Below are 21,123 nucleotides of genomic sequence, written 5' to 3'. Positions count from 1 at the left end.
TCTGACATCAACTTTGATCAAAAGATGTGCCTATATAAATTATAGGCTGCCCAATCCTCACTGTTCTTATAGATTAACAATCATAGCATCTAATAGACTGCAAAGGCTTCCTTTCAACAGAAAAACCTCAATATAACTTCCCCTAGGGCAATGCTAGAGTCTCAGTGAATTTGTTTTAAAAATCAACACAGGAGCAACTTGAGTCCTTGCTATCTCAACCAATGAGATAGGTGTCTGGAGCTGCACACATTGTTCAGATGTAAACTGAACTAACAAAACATTACCAAAAAATTTAGCTAACTCTCCTTGGAGGGAAGTCAAACAAAGCAAAAGCCTCTCTAATGTCTGTTGAACCTTGCCTGATCTACCTTAGAGACTTGCAGTAAACTTGCTTGCATGCTTCTGAATTATCCTTGCAAGCATGGCTCTGTTCTTTTTTTTTTCATGCATGCAGTATTTCTGTTTCATAAACTTCATCACTTTTTGATGTTACTAGCTTCATCCTGGCCACAACCAACACTCTATATTCCTGGTTGGAACAAGTTTCCTTGTGCTTACTCTCCAATTTCTTGATTTCTAATTCTAGCTTATCCTTTCTGGCTAACAATTCCTGCTTAAGATGACTAGTATTTGAAATGTTTGTGTCTTACCACACCACTTTAAATGCTTATCATTATATTATTGGGTTGTAACTATCAGGTGGCGAGGGGTATTCCAGGAACGGTCTTGGGAAACACTGGCTTAGAAGATTATGGTTTGCAAGGTACCATCTCGAAGTGGTTTAGATCTTTTCTGTTGGATCAGACATTCGGTTTCATTCAATTGTACAGTATCAGGACAATATCCTCTGTTTTGCAGCATTCGTCAGAGCTCAGTACTTTTCCCCTAATTTGTTCAACCTCTTCATAAGCCCTTTGGCTCTTTTGGTCCAGACACATGGATCAGTGGTCATTTCTTTTGACAATGACATTCAGTTAATTGCCTTCATGAATTCAGTCTGTCCTGAACTTACTCCTTTAAATAACTGTTTGCTGACAGTAGCATCCTGGTTAAATGACAATCGCTTAAACTTCAACCTTACAAAGTCTAAGCCATGTGGGTTACAGGCTGGAGACTTGTTCCTTCAGTTTCACCTTTACTCCTTGGCCATGTGCTGTCCCTAGTAACAACTCTTCCTTGAGATTCAGATTTCTTAAGTTGTAAAGTTGTACTCAAACATAAAAGCTAAGCAGCTCTTTCTATGCTAATCAGCACTACCTACACTAATCTTTACATTTCAATGTTTTTTAGATTATTATAATTCTTTATACAATGTGATTTCTTTCTCTCTTAGGTTGCTTGCAATTAGTTCAAAATACAGTGATTATGTTGATCATCGCCTCACATATGTTCAAAAATGTCATACCTGTACTTATTTCATTCACTGCCTATATCCGACTAGGTTCTGATATTGGCTCAAAGCATTCTACAAAGGACTTCTCTATTACCTATCCGCTATCTTAATCCTTTATAAACCAGCTACGGCTCTTCAATCCCAAAATGAAAATAGGATGGCAACTTCCCTGTCATTTTATCCCACCCTCTAAGCTATCACAATTGTAGTTCTACCCTTCCTTCCCTCCTGTATCTCATTTTAACATGATATTTTAGATTGTAAACCGCCCTGAAGGTATCTATAGGGCGTGGTAGCAAATTTAAATAAAATTGAAACTTGTTTGTAGCATGCTGATTTTATATGCAAGTTTCAGAATCTGATCAAAACATTAGGCCACAACATATTTGCTGATTTCAGGCCCAGTCACATGTTCAAGTCTTATATTGCCCAAGTTGTCACCTACACTTAATTTACTGCTCAACCAGATCCAATTCTGAAAAAAGGATGGACTAAACGTATGTCATTTTCATATGCATATGATATCTAAGGGCCTGTTATTCCAAACAATTAACTGGGCAAGAGAGGTTCCTGCCCAGTTAAACTGTGCCGTGCAGGTCAGCTATCGATATTCAGCAGCGCTTTTGAGAAAATAAATTTGCACGAGCGTCACTCCAGAACATAGTTTATACAGACATCTAGGGCTGCCCAAATGGCTTCTGGATTAATTTCTGCGGGTCTCACCAACACTGGAATAAGTAAACTTTATTCCTTCAAGGTGAGCATTATCAGCTCCTCCTGTTATCGGTTTTGTCCAACCAATGCTGCCAGGCTGGAATCATTCAGAGAACTTTCCCAAGGCTGCATCCCGCCCTGAACCGCTTGCTATGAAGGAGACACCATAGTAGCTTGTGACACTACAGTCGTTTTCGTTCTCCAAGCTGGGAGACCTACTGGGCCAGTGAGACTAAGCAAAATGTTGTTCTCAATGTTGGGGCTTCTCCTTGTGCCCAGACCAGCCAGCGTGCCCTTGGAATTAGTCTATGTGTATTCAAAGATTTCTGTCTGCCTCAAAGAGACAGGTTGAGCCTGGCGAGCAGGTGCCCATCTCACCCTTCCATTTAGAGATAGGAATTGAAGAAAAAGGAAGACTTAAATGACAATGGCAAGGAGCTCCGCTCCCATATTCTGATGCATCACTATCTTGGATATCCTGGCTCAGCAGCAGTGAATATTGGCTCTGTCCAGGCAGTGCTGGGGTGGTCCAGGGGCAGAGCTAGGAGTTACGTGTGCACCAGCGATATTCGGTGCCAATGCCAGCATAACTGGGCAAGTAGGACCATTTAAACAGCAGTTCTGTTAGCTATGCAAAGACAAAACTGAATATTGACTATATCTGCTAACCTGGATGTTCAATTCTGGTGCCTAGACATGGCGTAACAATGAAAATTCAGATCTAACTTAGCTGACAGTGGTCATTGTTAATTAAAAAAAAAAATACTCATCTCTGTTAGCTGAATATTGATCAGTAAATTTATTAAAGGGTGATCTATAGCAATAACAGCTTGATTGCGAGAGAATGGATTGCAACAAATTGCTACTAAAGCAAAGATACTGTATGTATAAAGTCCTGCATCTGTAGGAAGAGACTACCAATGGCTGTTGAAGACTCTTCTTTGATTAGTAAGGGAAGTATGTAGGATTTGGAAGACTCAGTATTGAGACTCACATAACACCTCTAATCCAAGCTTCTTTCTGGAAACTTAGTAAGATTAGATAGCTTAGAAGCTATTTAGGGAACTCAGACTTGATACTAATTCAGGCACTGGAAGTTTCCTACCATTACAATGGTTTGCTCCTTCCTGTACACATTAATTGATTTGATTTGCTTACTTTATTTTTTGTCTATTAGATTGTAAGCTCTTTGAGCAGGGACTGTCTTTCTTCTATGTTTGTGCAGCGCTGCGTACGCCTTGTAGCGCTATAGAAATGCTAAATAGTAGTAGTAGTACTTTAGAAAGTGGTGTAGTGAATTCAGCAAGTACAGAATGCTTCCATGATATTGCTTATGAATGGACAACTATGGGTGCATATCGCCTCAGTTTTTAAAGTTCCTGCATTAGCTTCCAGTAGTTTTTTTGGAACAAACTTAACATAGTAGATTGCTGTGCATATGTCTTATCTGGTGAATAGCTTGACAGAGTAAGTCCCTGTGTGATGACTATCTGCTTTGCAGGAAGGTTACCTTCCGAAACCTGAACTGAGCAGCACTACTAAGTTGGCGGCATTTTCGATTGCCACTCCATAGTTGTGGACCTCCTCACCCAGCGATGATCTATACATCTAACTAAAGATTACAGGACTTTTAGAAGGGCTGCTAAAATGTGGCAGTTCCAGGGTTAGTAAGTTGTACTACCTGGGCTTTAGGGTTGACTTTTGGTTCTTAGAAGCAGGAGACTAGATAGGTGATGTGAGCTGGATAGGATGTAGGTGAAGTACCAATATGGTGTATTTTATTATTACTGTTTTTTTTAAATGATGTATGCTACTAGGGGCAGTACACTGGCTACTGTATTAATAAATAATAAAATCATTAAGTATAACAATGCCTTCTGCGTTTATCTTGGATGTACATACAACAGTAATAAAATGACACTAATACAGGATTCAAAATGATTGGATAAAATTTCACACAAACAAGAATCGTGATAAAACTTTTACAAAACTAGTGTTTACCTGTATCAGTCTTGGGTTGAACTGATTTCCTTATCATAGACTGGTTTGATCTTCAGAATCAGCAACTGTTTGATGTACTTCATTATTTTCTATTTAAAAAACTACTACTACTACTACTTATTTCTAAAGCGCTACTAGACATACGGAGCCCTGTACACTTGAAGAAATAAAGGTAATTCATTCTTTGTATATTTTATACAAGTTCTCTATAAACAATAATAAAATGAAGAAATATTGATTCAGTGTTTGCTGTAGCTAGAGATTTTCCTAAGGGAAATAATCTGTAGGCTAGAATGAAGCAAAATTGTTTACCTGCAATAGTCATCCTTTTGAGGACAGCAGCGAGAGGGGCAATACAGATGGATATGATTCCATGTCATCTCTACAGAAGGGGCTTTCAGAACGTTCCTTGAATGTGAAGTGGCTTCAATTCACCACCAGAAACATTGCCAGTTAACTTAACTTACATAGAAAGGTGTAGAGAACAATACACTGTCCTCTGAAGTAACCTATTGCAAAATAAGCAATTTCATCACTGTTCAAAGTGATGCGATGAAGTCACATATGTGGAACTTGCTAGCTAAAGAGAGTCTTTAAATAAAAAGGGAGGGGCAACATGAACACACCGATAGATATCAAATGAGCTTTTTTGTTGACAAACTCTGGTTATGTCTTTATTTTACGTCATCTATCTTCCACCCACACAAGGAACAAATAAAGAAAAGAACCTGGAACCATAAAAATAGGCCCCTTTGGGGATGCATTAGAGCTTTTCTTTCTTAAGAGACCTTAAAGGAAAAATCAAAACTAGCATCCTGTTGACAGGCCATATCACAACAATAACTAGAGAATGTGACAACTAAACTTGTTTTCAGCTTTGCAAATCTTTTCTGAGGTAGATCTTAAATGGGTAACTGATGTTACCGCTGCCTTGACAATATGGGCCTTCACATGCCTGTCTAATATCAGACATGCCAGAGAACACCACCAAGAGAAAGTCTATTATCACTAATTGAGTAGCAGTACATCATTACAAAGTCCAACCAATTGGGAAGGAAAGAAAAAAGCTAGGTGGATTTTCACGCTATAGAGACGACAGTAGCTCTCTTGCAACTGAACCTGTGAAGTGAAGCTTCTCCTTTATACACTTGAGGCAGGATGAAGAATTCTGGACAGATAATTGATTAAGATAGAAGTTTGTTGCCACTTTAGATAGGAACTTAGTATGCATCTGGAGAACCAACCTATAATAGCATTTGATTAAGATGGATAAGTCAAGCAGAAGTGCATTCCAGAGAGGGTCCAGCAACTGAAAACATTGTTCTACAAAACGTGATTAAAGGGACTGTCTGCAACAAGGGCACCACTAAGAGACATTGATCTAAGGAGCAGAGAGTCCAAGAAGGAGAATAGGGTAATAGATATTGGGCTAAAATGGGAGGTTGACCAGCTTGAAGTTTCCAGGTCTGGGCCACCATCTCTTGTCTCATATCTTTGAGTCACCATGTCCACCCTGTAATGCTTAGCGAAGGTATGCAGAGATGACCAGGTTGCCGCTTTACAAATATCTGCTGGCAAATGGAACTAACTTCAGCCCAAGAAGCTTCCGCGTGTCTCATGGAATGGGCCTTTATTGAGTGAAGGTCAACATACAGGCTGAAGAAATAGTCTCTTTCAGCCAGCATGCAATGGTTATCTTAATAGCTGGGCTTGGAAAACAGCACAAACAGTATCAGATCTTCAAAATTTAGTAGTCACTTCCAAATACCAAGACGCTCTTGACATCCAGAAGATGAAGGAAAAAGGGATGGGTCTTGATATACGTGTTTTTGTAACTACATTCAAAGCGGTTTACATAGTTTACAATTGTACCCCGCGCTTTCCCACTCATAGCAGGTTCAATGCGGCTTACATATTATATACAGGTACTTATTTGTACCTGGGGCAATGGAGGGTTAAGTGACTTACCCAGAGTCACAAGGAGCTGCAGTGAAAATCGAACCCAGTTCCCCAGGATCAAAGTCCACTGCACTAACAACTAAACTACTCCTCCACTCATTTTCCCAATCTTTCTTTTGGAAGGATGGAAGATCACGCGACTGTTTAACATGGAAGGTGGGCACTATTCTACGGAGGAAGGATGGAACCATGTGTAAAGATACTCCCACCTCAGTAAAGTGGGAGGAAGGGATCCCGACATGAAAGCCTAAAGTTCAGAAATACACTTAGCCCACAGATAAACTACCTTTAAAGTAAGATCCTTCAAAGTAGCCTTCTGGAGTGGCTCAAATGGCTCAAATGGAGTCCACTGAAAAGCTCTAAGAATAAAGTTGAGACTCCACTCAGTATAAAAAGAACAGGAGGCTGCAGATGACCAACCCCCTTCAGAAAGCACACCACATTGGGGTGAACTGTCAAAGATGACTACTGTAAGCAGCCCTGGAAGCATGCCAAGACCACCATTTGAACCTTCAGGGACTAAGAGATAGGCGTTTCTGTAGACCTAAAAGAAGGAAAGATAAAATGTGGGAATCAAGTGCATATGGATAAAGGAGAACTAAAGGAAAAAAAAATCGCAGGGCTGTTGCAGCACAGGAACTGCTGCTTTTCTAGAAAACACAAATTCATTTATTTAACTTTAGCTGTTTTCTTCTTGTCCCTTCATACTTTCAGCTCAATCAGAACTAGGATTGGGATCTAGCTCCATTTTTCCCTTATTCTATATCACTCTCCCTCCCCCAGTATACTTAGTCTGGTCAATGCAGTGACCATCATTAGTCGATGGAATGCACCAGGACTCTTCATTCACTGCATCCTACACATTCTGTATCATGTCTTTGTAGGCCCTCGGCTGAACTACTGAAATGTCGTTTACAATCTCTGCAAAATACAGCTATTCTTATCTTTACAAAGGAGATGATCACATTAGTCCCTTATTTTGGCAGTTGCATGGGCTTTCACTTCAATACAGAATTCAATTTAAAATAACATTTAGGACGCTTCACGCTGGAACCCCTCTTTACCTATCTGCTCCTACCATGCTATATGTTTCACCACATCTCTTATGTTCTTTTAATGATCATAGATTAGTCCTCCCTAGTCCTTCAATTGCGCACTGGGAATCAACCCGAAGTAGTGCTTTCTTCTATCTTGCACACTATTTCTGGAATAATTTACCCCAGTCAGTCTAGTCAGAATGAACCTATAAGCATTTCAGAGTCCTGCAAAAGCTCATATTTTTAATGTGGCATTTAGCACTTAACACATTTTGATACCTCTATGAGTTGGTTGTGTTGGAAAGTGAAGGACAACTGCAGAAAGGTCACCAATAATTTTATGATTGAGATCTAGTTTGTGTGTGTGTCTTTTCTATTAATTGTAGCTCCTTTCTTCTCTGTCAGTCTGTACACCACCTTGACTTGGCTCCTCAAATTTAGAAGTATATAAAATTGTTTAATAAACATTTAGATCAGGGGTCTTCCGAAGAGCTTAACACCATCTGAGTTATGAGGCCAGCACACTGAAAATTTTTATTGAAACTTAAAACATGGAATCTTGTGCCTTGGTACATATTTTCAATGTATACACATCTCTATAAATTTCATACCTTCATTTTTATATTGTTCGGAAGTTGTAGTATCCGTTTCTTGCAATACTTTAGCTGGATCCTGATTTGTACTTTCCTCTTTCTTTAATTGTAACTTTATTTTTTCTATAAGTCGTTGATATCTCTTGTCTTTCACCTTCTGTTAACATAGCAAGTGATATTGATAATTAAAAATTGATCATTCCATTTATCATTAACAAGATGTCCCCATATTCATAGAGGCAGGGTGCATTGTGATGTATATTTAGTATACGTATTATTTGTATTCAGCTGCACTGTCTGTGTAATAGATAATAGTCTGGTGGACTGAAGACGAATTGTGCTCAGCTCAGGGTTACTGATTGGTCATGCACGCCTTGATACAGGCTCACAGTAGTGAAACTTTGGCCACAGTTTGTATGACTGACTTTTTTTGCACGTTTTTGCGTCCATCACCAACCCAGAAACTAAGTGTTTTCTTTATGTTTTTGGGACTGAACCATTTATAATTAGAACTTCCTGTGGAGTTTTTAAGCAAGAGTTAAGAGTAAAGGGTTTTTTTTATGCCGATGAAGAAAGTTGGACCCATTTATTTCCTCTTTACCCTATCAACATATGTAGGGTGGAGGTTGGGGCACAGAGGCCTTTTCCCTTTCTTGTATTTTGAACTCCACATGACTACTATAGTGTACTAAGTACTTTGCAGTTTATACAAGAGAGGTTTTTGTGCTTTATATATTATATGCTCTCTTATTCTTCTAGTGGTAAAGAACTTAGGGTATGCCAGGGGTTGGGGCTTTAAGTTATATAGAGACCACCACAGCTCTGCTGTTTTCCAGATAACTTATCTTTCAAGTCTGAATACAGAAATAGCAGGAATAACTTTACACAGATAAATTTATCTGTATAAATTTATGTTGACATTTTTAGCATTCAGGCTTGAATATAACTTTGCTAAATGGCAAATTTACTGCTACACATTTCCATATATTTATAAATAAAATAAACTTATTTTAGCAAAATTAGCATCTGCAATGCTAGCATAATGAACATTCAGAAATATTTAAGAAAAAAATAAGACACCATAATATCTGTACAGTTTCAGTTTACATTACTTACTTCAAATATCTCATTTAAAAGAGTTAAAAGATCCTTTCTGGAATCCTCGGTAGTAAGCTCTAGTGAACTTAAAGCTTTTGCATAGATGCGAACATCAGGAGCAGCTGGGTCTTTTAAAATCTCATTGCAAATCTTTAAAGCCAAGTTGTCATGCACTGTAAATGTCTATTTGGTGGAGTTAAAGAAAATAAATAAATAAATAAATAAATAAATAAATAAATAAAAGTGTTATACTATAAACACTATTTCCAGCAGTGAATGAGATCATTGTAAAACTGAAGAACTGCTTCAGGAAACTCAAAACAATACTTTAAATGTCTCTCAAAATTTGAATTTCAAATTGCTCCTTACATACTTCTACTAGTATCTAAATTTAATATTTTCCTAAGAATTTTCTACATTAAAAAAAATCTCCTAAACAGTCTTCCCAAATACACTGTTGAGAAAGCACTTTACGATATATCTATGGTACACAAATATTTTTTCAGGACAGTAAGGAACAGTCATATTTCCATTAGCAACACATCTTTGCATCTTTTACAATTTTATTGCCCTTTGTGCCATCCATTTGGATGATTCCAGGGGTGTACACTGCACTGCAGAACTTGGTATCAACTACAACAAAACTCACAATCCTGATAAAGCAGACAAAATTAGGAATTATCTAAGCAAACTAAAGGTGTAGTTCAGTGTTTGGATACTAGGGCTTACTGCAAGAAAATTTAATATACTTGGGGCACATAGATCTAATGAAGCAGAACATGATGAATAAGACTACAGATGGACACCATACAAGATCTTGGGTAATTTTCCATACTAAATCAGAGAAGGTGAGATTCCCCAAAGGGACTTTCTCCTTTTAGGTGGTAAAGAAGGTCTGAAAGGAAACCCAGGAGCTTTTTTCTTCAGAACATACTGGTAGGTCATAGTCTGAACCTGAGAGAACACTCCATGACCTCAGTGACAGCATGTTTAAACAGATGGTATCCAGACCTTGTGATTGACCATTGATTTAGGGATGTTTCCTCAACTGATGTGCTTGATTTTGACATTGAGACAGCTGGTGTCCAAGGTCCTGGATTCAATGAACACAGTCAAGTTTGTCCTGGTCAAGGTTGTTTTTCTTCAGCAGAGGGCGAACCACTGCCCTTTTTAATGCTGTTGGTAGTTGCCCACTAGAAAGAGAGGTGTTCACAATTTTTGTGGCGCCTTCTATAAGGCCCATACTTGCCTGCTGCACTATCTTTGATGGGCAGGGATCGAGGGAGCAGGTAGTTTGTCGAAGGTCTCTTAGGATTTTGTCAAGGCTCTCCTATCTCATTAGGTTAAAAGTGTTCCATCTGTCTCTGTTAGGAGGGGGCGAGTTTGTGCATCCCTGGTTGACTGGTTGGGCACTGGGTGGGATTGCCTGTAAATCCTGATGGAGACTTTTAATTTTGTTGGCAAAGTATGCAGCAAAATCACTGCAGTTCAGTTTAGACTGGGCAGGCTGGTTTTGTTGTGGGGTTTGCAGTAGGCTGTTTACTATACTGAACAGCTGCTTGGTTGAATTGGCAGCCTGTGCAATGCATTGAGAGAAATACTGTTTTTGGTTGCTGTTAAGGCTTGCCCACATTAGGGGAACTCAGTCTCTATCTTCTAGCTTCACCCAATCCTCATTACCTGTAACCCAAGCAATGAAGTCTAACCGATGACCCTTCTGGTGTGTACTCAGAGTAAGAGATCCCTGCATCTATGCTACCTAAGATAGATTTAAATTCCTGCACTGATACATCATTAGAAACTTCTAAGTGAATACCGATATCCCAGACGATTAGCTGACCACCAGGGTTCAGAACATGGCTCAGAACATGGCTCATTAGTATACCTGGTTACAATGCGGTCAGAGCTTGGATACCAGAATTTCATGTGTTTCAGGTGCTCGCTAATTATTTCTGATCTATTTCTTTGAATTGGCACAAAGTAGTACTGGCTAACATGGAAATTTAAGCAGTATAAGGAAGGGGCGTGTAGAAGCCCCACTAGTAGCTCATTGGCAGGAAGCAAGTTCTCACATGTGGGGTATCCCTAGCCCCCAGGCTCACTCAAAACAAAAGAAGGTCAATAGGGCCTCGCAATGGCGAGGACATAAAGATAGACCTGCGAAGAAACATCTGAGAGTGCAGCCTGGAACAGAACAAAAATGGGCCTAGGGGGGTGGAGTTGGATTCTAAACCCCGAACAGATTCTGCAGCACTGACTGCCCAAACCGACTGTCACGTCAGGAATCCTGCTGAAGGCAAGTAATGAGATGTGAATGTGTGGACTGATGACCACGTCACAGCCTTGCAAATCTCTTCTATAGTGGCTGACTTCAAGTGGGCTACTGACGCTGCCATGGCTCAAACTATGAGCCGTGAAATGACCCTCAAGAGTCGCTTGAAGCATGTCACCGGTACTCCTCGGTACTGACGAGGACGTAGAATCCACACGCCTCCTCGGGGTCGGGTCCGACAGCAGTCAGTCCCGATGGGCCTGCACAGCAGGAGCCTTCGAGATAGGTGGAGACCCACTCGACAGCTCGCTATTCCCAGCTAGTGGTGATGTCCGGACAGCCATTACCTGCTCTCCCGATGTCGACGCCGAGGAATCATTCGGAGCTCCAAAAGACGGTCCCGAAGAGCTCTTCTCGACGCCTGTATCTGCTTTTTCAAGCTCAGACACAACTTACAAGCGTCTGGGTGATGGTCGGGCCCAAGGCACTGGATGCACCACGCGTGCGGGTCAGTACCCGAGATCGACCGCTGGCAATGAGCGCACTTTTTGAAGCCGCTAGGAGGCTTCGATGACATGAGCGGAAAAATTGCAGCGGCAAAATCAAAAGGCTCGATTGTGCCAACAGAGGGGCACAAAAATGAGAAACGCGATGAAAGGAAAAAAAAACTTAAAAAGGGGGGAAAAATAAGAATATAAGGTTGTTTTTTTTTAAACTGGAAAAAGAAAAAGATGCAAGAGGCAACTAAAACAAAAAGAAAGCGCGAATTAACAGCGCTAAAAACGCCTAAGTCTTTCTCTGGGCCTGAGGGAGAGACCGACACACAGCGGAAAAAGAAAAACTGAGGCGGGAGCGGACACGCACAGGAAGATGGCCGCGCATGCGCGGTGCGAGTCCCTCACGCTCCGGCAGCTGTCATAAAGCTCTATGGATTTTTGCTGGGAAAAATGCTCCGTTCCTGGGCCGCCGTGGACGCCGACCCACATGTGAGAACAAGCAGCCTGCTTGTCCTTGGAGAAATGAGATTTCCCTAAAAGGAAGTTACATGAAAAGAAAAAAGTATCTTCAGTCTCTCTTGTCATATAAGCCTCAATGGTTGAATTTAAGTAATTTAAAAATATTATTACTCCCTTTCCACTCTCTGCCCAAACCTTTCAATGCTTTCTCTTTACTCTATATCCTACACTTGCCTCATGTATCTTCCTAAGTACCCTTCTCCTCCTGAACTTCACTTCATGCATCTGGCAAAGTGGGCTCTGTCCTCAAAAGTTCATGCCCCGATAATCTGCCACAGGAAGACTCAGTTCAGACTTTTTAACTTTAGCCATTTCAATGACATCTCTATCAATACAAACGGGAAAGAAAGGAACGCTCATACTTGTAAATATCTAGTTAAAATTATTTGCTAGAGAAAGAAACCTTTACAGAGAACCTTTTGCAAGAATTTTTGCTTTAGCTACGTGATGCAAGGTTCTACATTAGGAGTCACTGCACAGGAAAAGGATCTAGGTGTGATTGTTGATAATATGTTGAAACCCTCTGCTCAGTGTACAGCAGTGGCAGCTAAGAAAGCAAATAGAATGTTAGGAAATATTAGGAAAGGACTGGAAAACAAAATTGAGAATGTTATAATGCTTTTGTATCCCTCCATGGTGTGGCCACACCTCAAATACTGTGTGCAATTCTTATCACTACATCTCAAAAAAAGATATAGAGGAATTCCAGGTACAGAGAAGGGTGACGAAAATGATAATAGGGGATGGAATAACTTCTCTATGAGGAAAGGCTAAAGCAGCTTGGGCTCTTCAGCTTGGAGAAGAGAAGGCAGTGAGTATTTTATAGACCTCTATCATATCTCCTGAGTGTAATGGAACGGGTAGAGATGAATCACTTGTTTACTATTTCAAACAATACTAGGACTAGGGGGGCACAATGAAGCTGCTAAGTAGTAAACTTAAAACAAACCGGAAAAAATATTCTTCACTTAATGTGTTATTAAATTCTGGAATTTGTTGCTAGAGAATGTGGTAAAAGCAGTTAGCGTAGCAGAGTTTTAAAACGTTTTGGATAAATTTCTTAAAGAAAATCCATAAGCCATTAAGGTGGACTTGAGAAAATCCACTGCTTTTTTCTAGGATAAGCAGCTTTAATCTGTTGGTATATTTCAAGGTACTTGTGATCTGGATTGGCTACTTTTGGAAACAGTATACTGGGATTGATGGGCCTTCGGTCTATCCCAGTATGGCAACCCTTATGTTCTCATGTAAATTTCAGATCGTCTACTCTCTGAAAGCTTCTTTTTTTGTTGTTTTTTTTTTTAATAACAAATTGTCTCTGCTTGCTCATCAAAGTGAAACTGCTTCTTCAATGCATACGCCCAACTCTCCATTTTCTCCTCACAAATTGACCCCAAAGGCCATTAGGTCCACTTTCAGATCAATAATTTGGTGAGCAGTTCCAGAACTAGACCTCAAAGTGGACCCTCGTACTGAGTCCTCTGTTCATGGGTCTCCACTATGTGCTGAAATACTGAAGGGGTAACAATATTTTTCTCTTCCATTCAGTCTGATGTGGCTCATATGGAAGTAAATTGTTGCAGATCGATAGGTTGTTGTCTAATACTCATCTCCTTCCACGGTCTGATATTGGGGCACTCGTCTGAGGGCTACGTTACCTCTGATGCTCACAAGATGGAGAGCATAAAACGAATTTGAAACTCGGTATCATGGAGTCAAAAGCTCAGACAGCAATCTTGTTCGATGTCATCACTTCCTCTCCAAAAGCAACTTGTTTATTGATCCTGAACTCCACAAAATCAAGTAAACTAACATGATAACCAAAAAAAAAAATTTGCTAAAATTAAGATATCATAATTTACACCACAAACATTGCTTCTTAAAAGTAGCCCCAGAAGCCTACACCTGCAAATATTTGTTAGCTTTAAACAAGGTATTAATTCTACTCTGTTAACCTTCTTCAAAATATAGTTCTGTTCATCAAGCTTTCACTGTATGCTTTTGACAAAAATCTCAATGTTCAATAGCAGAATTTTAGTATGCAAAATGTTTCTCTTTTCTTCAAATTAATACCATCTACCACCAAAAAACATACCTTGCAGTCCTCTCCCTTTTTGTTTTGAGGATTTAACCCACTAGGTCTTGTAAGGTCCACAAATAAATCAGCAACATTAGATACATCAACATCAGCCAGTGGAGAGGATGCAGGGGCATTGAATAGTGTGCGCAGTGTTGGAAAAAAAGCTTCTTCAAAGCACTCTTGATTTGTTCTATGTTACAAAAGCAAAATATATTAATGGCATTTTCAAAACTACTAGCCTAATACACAGGTTTTTTTTTTTTTAATTTAAAAAAGGCATTTAGCAGGGATTTTATTAATGTTGGCTATGGTTAAGATGTGTTATTTTACTGTTAATCCCAGTTGTTAGTCACTCGGTTTCATTATATAAAATAGGACCTTTCCTAAAATTGCACAAGTTACTGGTAAAATATGTCTTAATGGTAGCCTATATTCGTAAATACACCCTTAATGATCCTGTTATATACAGGGTCCAAATAGTTGTTTCACCCCAGTGAGGTTGAGGATCAATGTTAAAGCTCAAGCATTGTCTCACAATCCAAGCCAAAATGGGACTATCCTCAGTTCCCATCTCAAAATTTTTCATTTGATGTTAAAAAAGGCCAATAAGAAAATATTCATATTTGCTTATATCTTGGGTTTTACTTTTATACCTATGCATTAAAATGTGTATTTCAAAATATTAACCTTGTATTTACTGGATCCCTCAGGAACAATAAATCTGGACCAAAGAGGTCAACCCACCCAAAGATAAGGTAAAATTATGTATAATCATACCTGATAATTTTCTTTCCATTAATCATAGCTGATCAATCCATAGACTGGTGGGGTTGTGTCCATCTACCAGCAGGTGGAGATAGAGAGCAAACTTTTGCCTCCCTATATGTGGTCATGTGCTGCCGGAAACTCCTCAGTATGTCGATATCAAAGCTCCATCCGCAGGACTCAGCACTTAGAGAATTACACCCACGAAGGGACACTCTGCCCAGCTCACCACCGCCGAAACGGGGGAGGGGAATTAACCCAGCTCATCCCCACACAAGTGGGGGAGGGGAATCCGTCCAGCTCATCCCCGCGGAGCGGGGGAGGGACACCACACCCGCCGATGCGGGGGGATCTGGCTTATCCTGCAACCGCAACCGCGGGAGGAGCTGACTGACCCTAACACCGCCGAAGCGGGAAGGGTACAAAGCTGCCCTACAGCCGCACGAAGCGGGAGGGAGTGCCGGCAGAATTTTAAGTCTCAATCCAGCCCCGTAAAACGGAGGGGAGAGGAATGCAGCAGCTCACTGTAACACAAACTCGTCTTAACTCTTGAAAAATCCAAGTGAAAAAACTTGAACACGAAGTCTTTCTGAAGTAACTGAAGACTAAACTTGAACCTGAAATGCAACCAGAATAAAAACAGTACAGATATCTGGGAGGGGCTATGGATTGATCAGCTATGATTAATGGAAAGAAAATTATCAGGTATGATTATACATAATTTTACCTTCCATATCATCAAGCTGATCAATCCATAGACTGGTGGGATGTACCGAAGCAGTACTCACCCAGGGCGGGACATAGAAATCCCTGACCTCAACACTGAAGCTCCAAACCGGGCCTCCGCCCGTGCAGCCACAGTCAAACGGTAATGCTTGGAGAATGTATGAGCCGAAGCCCAAGTTGCCGCCTTGCATATCTCTTCCAAGGAGACGGATCCGGCCTCTGCCATCGAGGTCGCCTGAGCTCTCGTGGAGTGAGCCTTCAGCTGGATAGGCGGCACCTTCCCTGCGGCCACATAAGCCGCTGCAATGGCGTCCTTGACCCATCTTGCCACTGTAGGCTTAGCAGCCTGCAGACCCTTACGAGGACCTGCAAACAGGACAAACAGATGATCCGATTTCCGGAAATCATTGGTCACTTCCAAGTATCTGATGATGACTCGTCTCACATCCAGATATTTAAGAGCAGAGTACTCCTCTGGGTAGTCCTCCCTACGAAAGGAAGGGAGACATAGCTGCTGATTCACATGGAAGCGAGAAACAATCTTGGGCAGGAAGAAAGGCACTGTGCGAATAGTCACTCCTGCCTCAGTGAACTGTAGAAAAGGCTCTCGACATGAGAGCGCCTGGAGCTCGGAAACTCTTCTGGCTGAAGTGATAGCCACCAAAAAGACTGCTTTCAACGTCAGGTCTTTCAGAGATGCCCTTGACAAGGGTTCAAACGGCGGCTTCTGCAATGCTCTTAGCACCAGGTTGAGATTCCACGCAGGCACCACTGAGTGCAGAGGAGGGCGCAGGTGATTAACCCCCTTGAGAAAGCGCACCACATCTGGCTGCGAAGCCAGGGAAGCACCCTTCAGGCGGCCCCTGAAGCAAGCCAGAGCCGCTACCTGGACCTTAAGGGAACTGAGCGACAGGCCTTTGTCCAGACCTTCTTGCAGGAACGTCAACACTGAAGAAATTGGAGCAGTGAAAGGAGAAAGAGAGCCTGCTTCACACCACGCTGCAAAGATACGCCAAACCCTGGCGTAAGCAGTAGAAGTAGAGCGTTTCCTCGCTCTCAGCATAGTGGCGATGACCTTGTCTGAGAAGCCCTTCTTCCTCAGACGCTGCCGCTCAATAGCCAGGCCGTAAGACCAAAGGGGGAGGGATCCTCCATCACCACGGGACCCTGATGTAACAGGCCCTGCTCCACTGGCAACCGCAGAGGATCGTCGACTGAGAGTCTGATCAAGTCCGCATACCAGGGACGCCTGGGCCAATCCGGACCCACCAGGATTATCCTGCCGGGATGCTTTGCCACCCGGTCTAGTACCCTGCCCAACATGGGCCAGGGCGGGAACACATAGAGAAGCTCTTGTGTCGGCCATTGTTGGAGAAGAGCATCTACTCCCAGGGATCGAGGGTCCCGTCCTCTGCTGAAGAAGCGCGGCACTTGGCAATTGGCCGATGACGCCATCAGATCTAGGCTCGGCTGGCCCCAGCGCTTCGTGATGTCCAAGAACGCCTGAGCAGATAGCTGCCACTCTCCGGGCTCCAAGGTATGGCGACTGAGAAAGTCCGCCTTGACATTCATGACTCCGGCAATGTGGGCCGCTGACAGCTGTTCCAGGTTCGCTTCCGCCCACTGGCATAGACTCATAGCTTCCTTGGCTAGAGGGGCGCTCTTGGTACCTCCCTGGCGGTTGACATAGGCCACTGCCGTGGCATTGTCCGACAGGACCCGTACAGGCTTGAACACCAGTACCGGGATGAACTCCAAAAGCGCCAACCGAATGGCTCTGAGTTCCAGGAGGTTGATAGACCACTTTGCCTCTGCAGGAGACCAGAGCCCCTGCGCTGTCCTTCCCAAGCAGTGGGCTCCCCAGCCCGATAACGAGGCGTCCGTCGTGACGACAATCCACTCTGGGGACACCAGAGGCATTCCCGCAGACAACTTGTCTGTCTGCATCCACCAGCTCAGCGCCTTGCGCACTGCTGGATCCAAGGGAAGACGCACCGCATAATCCTCCGACATCGGAGTCCAGCGCTGCAGCAGAGAGTGCTGTAGTGGTCTCATATGAGCCCTGGCCCAGGGCACTACTTCCATCGTGGCCGTCATAGAGCCCAACAGCTGCACATAGTCCCAAGCCCGAAGAGGAGAGGCTACTAGGAACTGGTCCACCTGAGCCTGAAGCTTGACAATCCGATTGTCTGGCAGGAACACTCTGCCCACTTGGGTGTCGAATCGAACTCCCAGATACTCCAGGGACTGAGTCGGGCGCAGCTGGCTCTTCTCCCAGTTGATGATCCATCCCAGGGAGCTCAAAAGAGCAACTACCCGGTCCACAGCTTTGCCGCACTCTGCATAAGAGGGGGCTCGGATCAACCAGTCGTCCAGATAAGGATGGACTTGTACTCCTTCCTTTCGCAGGAAGGCCGCTATGACCACCATTACCTTGGAAAAGGTCCGCGGAGCAGTAGCCAACCCGAACGGGAGGGCTCTGAACTGGAAGTGTCGGCCCAGGACTGCAAAACGCAGAAAGCGTTGATGAGGAGGCCAGATGGGAATATGCAGGTACGCTTCCTTGATGTCCAAGGATGCCAGGTACTCCCCTGCCTTCACTGCCGCTATAACAGAGCGGAGAGTCTCCATGCGAAAGTGCCGCACTTTCAAGGCCCGATTGACCCCTTTGAGGTCGAGGATAGGCCGGACAGAACCTCCTTTCTTTGGTACCACAAAGTAAATGGAGTAACGCCCCTTGCCAAGCTGACTTTCTGGCACCGGAACGACCGCACCCAGGCGGATCAGATTGTCCAAAGTCTGCTGCACTGCCACAGCTTTGACCGGAGACTTGCAGGGAGAGAGTACAAACCCGTCTCTTAAGGGTCGGCAGAACTCTAGCTTGTAGCCGTCTCTGATGACTTCCAGCACCCAAGCGTCTGAAGTTATTGTGGTCCACTCGCCCAGAAACGAGGACAGCCGTCCTCCAATCTGCACTGGGGCGTGGACCAATACCCCGTCATTGGGTACGAGACCCTGGGGGAGGACCGGAGGGAGCACCTCCGGGACGGCGGTCTCTGCGAAAGGAATGCTGCTTGGGGGAGAAATTCCTCTTAAAGGAAGAGGGGGCAGAAGCACCCGACCTGCCCGGGCGGTACCGACGGGCTTCCTGAAACCGTCCTCTGGAGGTACCGGGACGAGCACTAGCCCGAGCCCTGACCTCCGGTAACTTCTTGCCCTTAGACGTGCCGAGATCAGTCACGATTTTGTCCAGCTCGACCCCAAAGAGCAGCTTGCCTTTAAAAGGCAATCTAGCCAGGCGGGATTTTGAGGCGTGGTCAGCAGACCAATGTTTCAGCCAAAGCCACCGCCGCGCAGAGACAGTCTGAGCCATGCCTTTAGCTGAGGCTCTCAAGACATCATACAGCAAGTCTGCCAAATAGGCTAAGCCCGATTCCAGGGCTGGCCAATCATTCCTCAAGAAATGATCCGAGGGGGAAGCCCGCTGCACCATAGTCAGGCACGCCCTGGCCACATAGGAGCCGCAAACTGAGGCCTGCAAACTTAAAGCAGCCGCCTCAAAGGACGACCTTAAGGCCGCCTCCAATCTCCTGTCCTGGGCGTCCTTGAGGGCCGTGCCACCTTCCACCGGCAATGCCGTTTTCTTAGTCACCGCAGTGATTAAAGAATCCACGGTAGGCCACAGATAGGCCTCACGTTCACTCACAGCCAAAGGATAGAGGCGGGACATAGCCCTAGCCACTTTAAGGCTCGCTTCTGGGACATCCCATTGAGCCGAAATTAAGGTGTGCATGGCATCATGCACGTGGAAGGTTCTAGGCGGGCGCTTAGTCCCCAGCATAATGGCAGAGCCAACAGGGGCTGAGGGAGAGACGTCCTCCGGAGAGGATATCTTCAAAGTGTCCATGGCCTGTAACAACAGGTTGGGCAAATCCTCCGGGCGAAAAAGCCGCGCTGCAGAGGGGTCATCCGCTCCATCCGAGCGGGGATCCGTCTCCTCCAAGGAATCCGCAAAGGACCGTTGGGAGACCTCAGACACGCTGCCCTCATCTACATCGGAGGAGACAAATTCCTCCAAGGCCTGGGAATCAACCCGAGGGCGTTTACCTCTGGGAACCTCAACCTCTTTACCAGAGGAGGGAGCGGGGGCAGCGTTGTGCATGAGGAAGGCCCGATGCAGCAGCAAAACAAACTCGGGGGAGAAACCCCCCAGACTGTGCACCTCCGCAGCCTGGGCAACAGCCCTAGGCGCGCTCTCAACCGGCGCTCGCAATAGCGGGGGAGAGACATGCTGCGCATCCAAAATGGCGTCCGGCGCGAAACTCCGCGAAGGAGCCGCGCGGGAAGAACGGCTCTTAACTTTAGCCGCTTCTGTGCCGTCGCCCAAATTAAGGGCGTTCATGGCATTAATGTCTCCAACCTCAAGGGCGGCCCAAGAAGAAGCCGTCCGAGCCGCGTGGCCGGCCAAGATGGCGGAGGCGAGGAGCGGGGGATGGGCGTTTATGGCGGGAAAAACCGCCACGCCGGAGGAAGGACCGGGACATGCATCGGTCGCGAAACTGTCACCCACCAAGGGCGAATCCGGCTTGAAGACCCCCGCATCCCCTCTAGAAGCGCTCGAGCGACCCGGGGAGCGACCCTTTGCGCCCTCGCCCTCCGACGCCATGAGCCACGAGGAGAAGAATCGGGGAACCCCCGCCCGCTATAAAAAGGTAAAATTACCTGCTGTCCGCTCCGAGTTGTAACGACCTGGTGTCTCAGTGAGTAGCTGCAATAGACGCTTAAATAAACGTCGAAATAAACGCCTTTAAGGCCGTTCAAAATTTTTTTTTTTTTTTTTTTTAACGGAGCCAGCGGGAGGGGGGAGAAAAGGAGGGACCTGGCACCACCAGGTTTGCACTTGCTCAAAAGAGCCCTCAACCCCAGGCACTCAACAAAACCTAAAAATTAGGCTTGGAGGCCTAGCCAGAGCTGCTGCTGTGTGTGACCACCACCTGCTGAGATAGAGAACATACTGGGGAGTTTCCGGCAGCACATGACCACATATAGGGAGGCAAAAGTTTGCTCTCTATCTCCACCTGCTGGTAGATGGACACAACCCCACCAGTCTATGGATTGATCAGCTTGATGATATGGAAACCATGCTTAATATTAAAAACCATAAACTGGACATGAAACTCAATAGATAGCTAATGTAGCTCCATTAGTCCGGGGTGACATGATTAAATCTTCATTTATTCAACATAATATTGTCACATTCTAATTGTGATTGCCCAAGCTTTGGCTTTCGCTGCACAAAGTAAGCATTCACATACATTCATGCTTTTAATTTACTTTTCAATATAAGTTTAGCATTATCCGTGAACGTTTCATAACTAGCCATTCACTATCGATAGCCCTTAATCGGTTGTTTATAACCTGTTATCACTTATATACACTAACTGATTGGCAAGAACCTGCTTGTCATAA

General features: G+C 44.0%; 1 protein-coding gene across 1 annotated transcript in view; it reads right to left on the bottom strand.

Moving 5' to 3' along the window:
- Positions 1 to 21,123, bottom strand: part of NCAPG (non-SMC condensin I complex subunit G) — a 260,290-nt gene that overhangs the window by 17,590 nt on the left and 221,577 nt on the right. The window contains 3 exon segments of the mRNA XM_030191225.1: positions 7,716 to 7,854; positions 8,814 to 8,978; positions 14,179 to 14,353. Coding sequence (XP_030047085.1) covers positions 7,716 to 7,854; positions 8,814 to 8,978; positions 14,179 to 14,353 — 479 coding nt within the window.

Source organism: Microcaecilia unicolor, chromosome 2, assembly GCF_901765095.1.
Source record: "Microcaecilia unicolor chromosome 2, aMicUni1.1, whole genome shotgun sequence".
In the NCBI taxonomy this organism is placed as follows: domain Eukaryota; kingdom Metazoa; phylum Chordata; class Amphibia; order Gymnophiona; family Siphonopidae; genus Microcaecilia; species Microcaecilia unicolor.
This window is presented reverse-complemented; position numbering and strand designations above follow the sequence as displayed.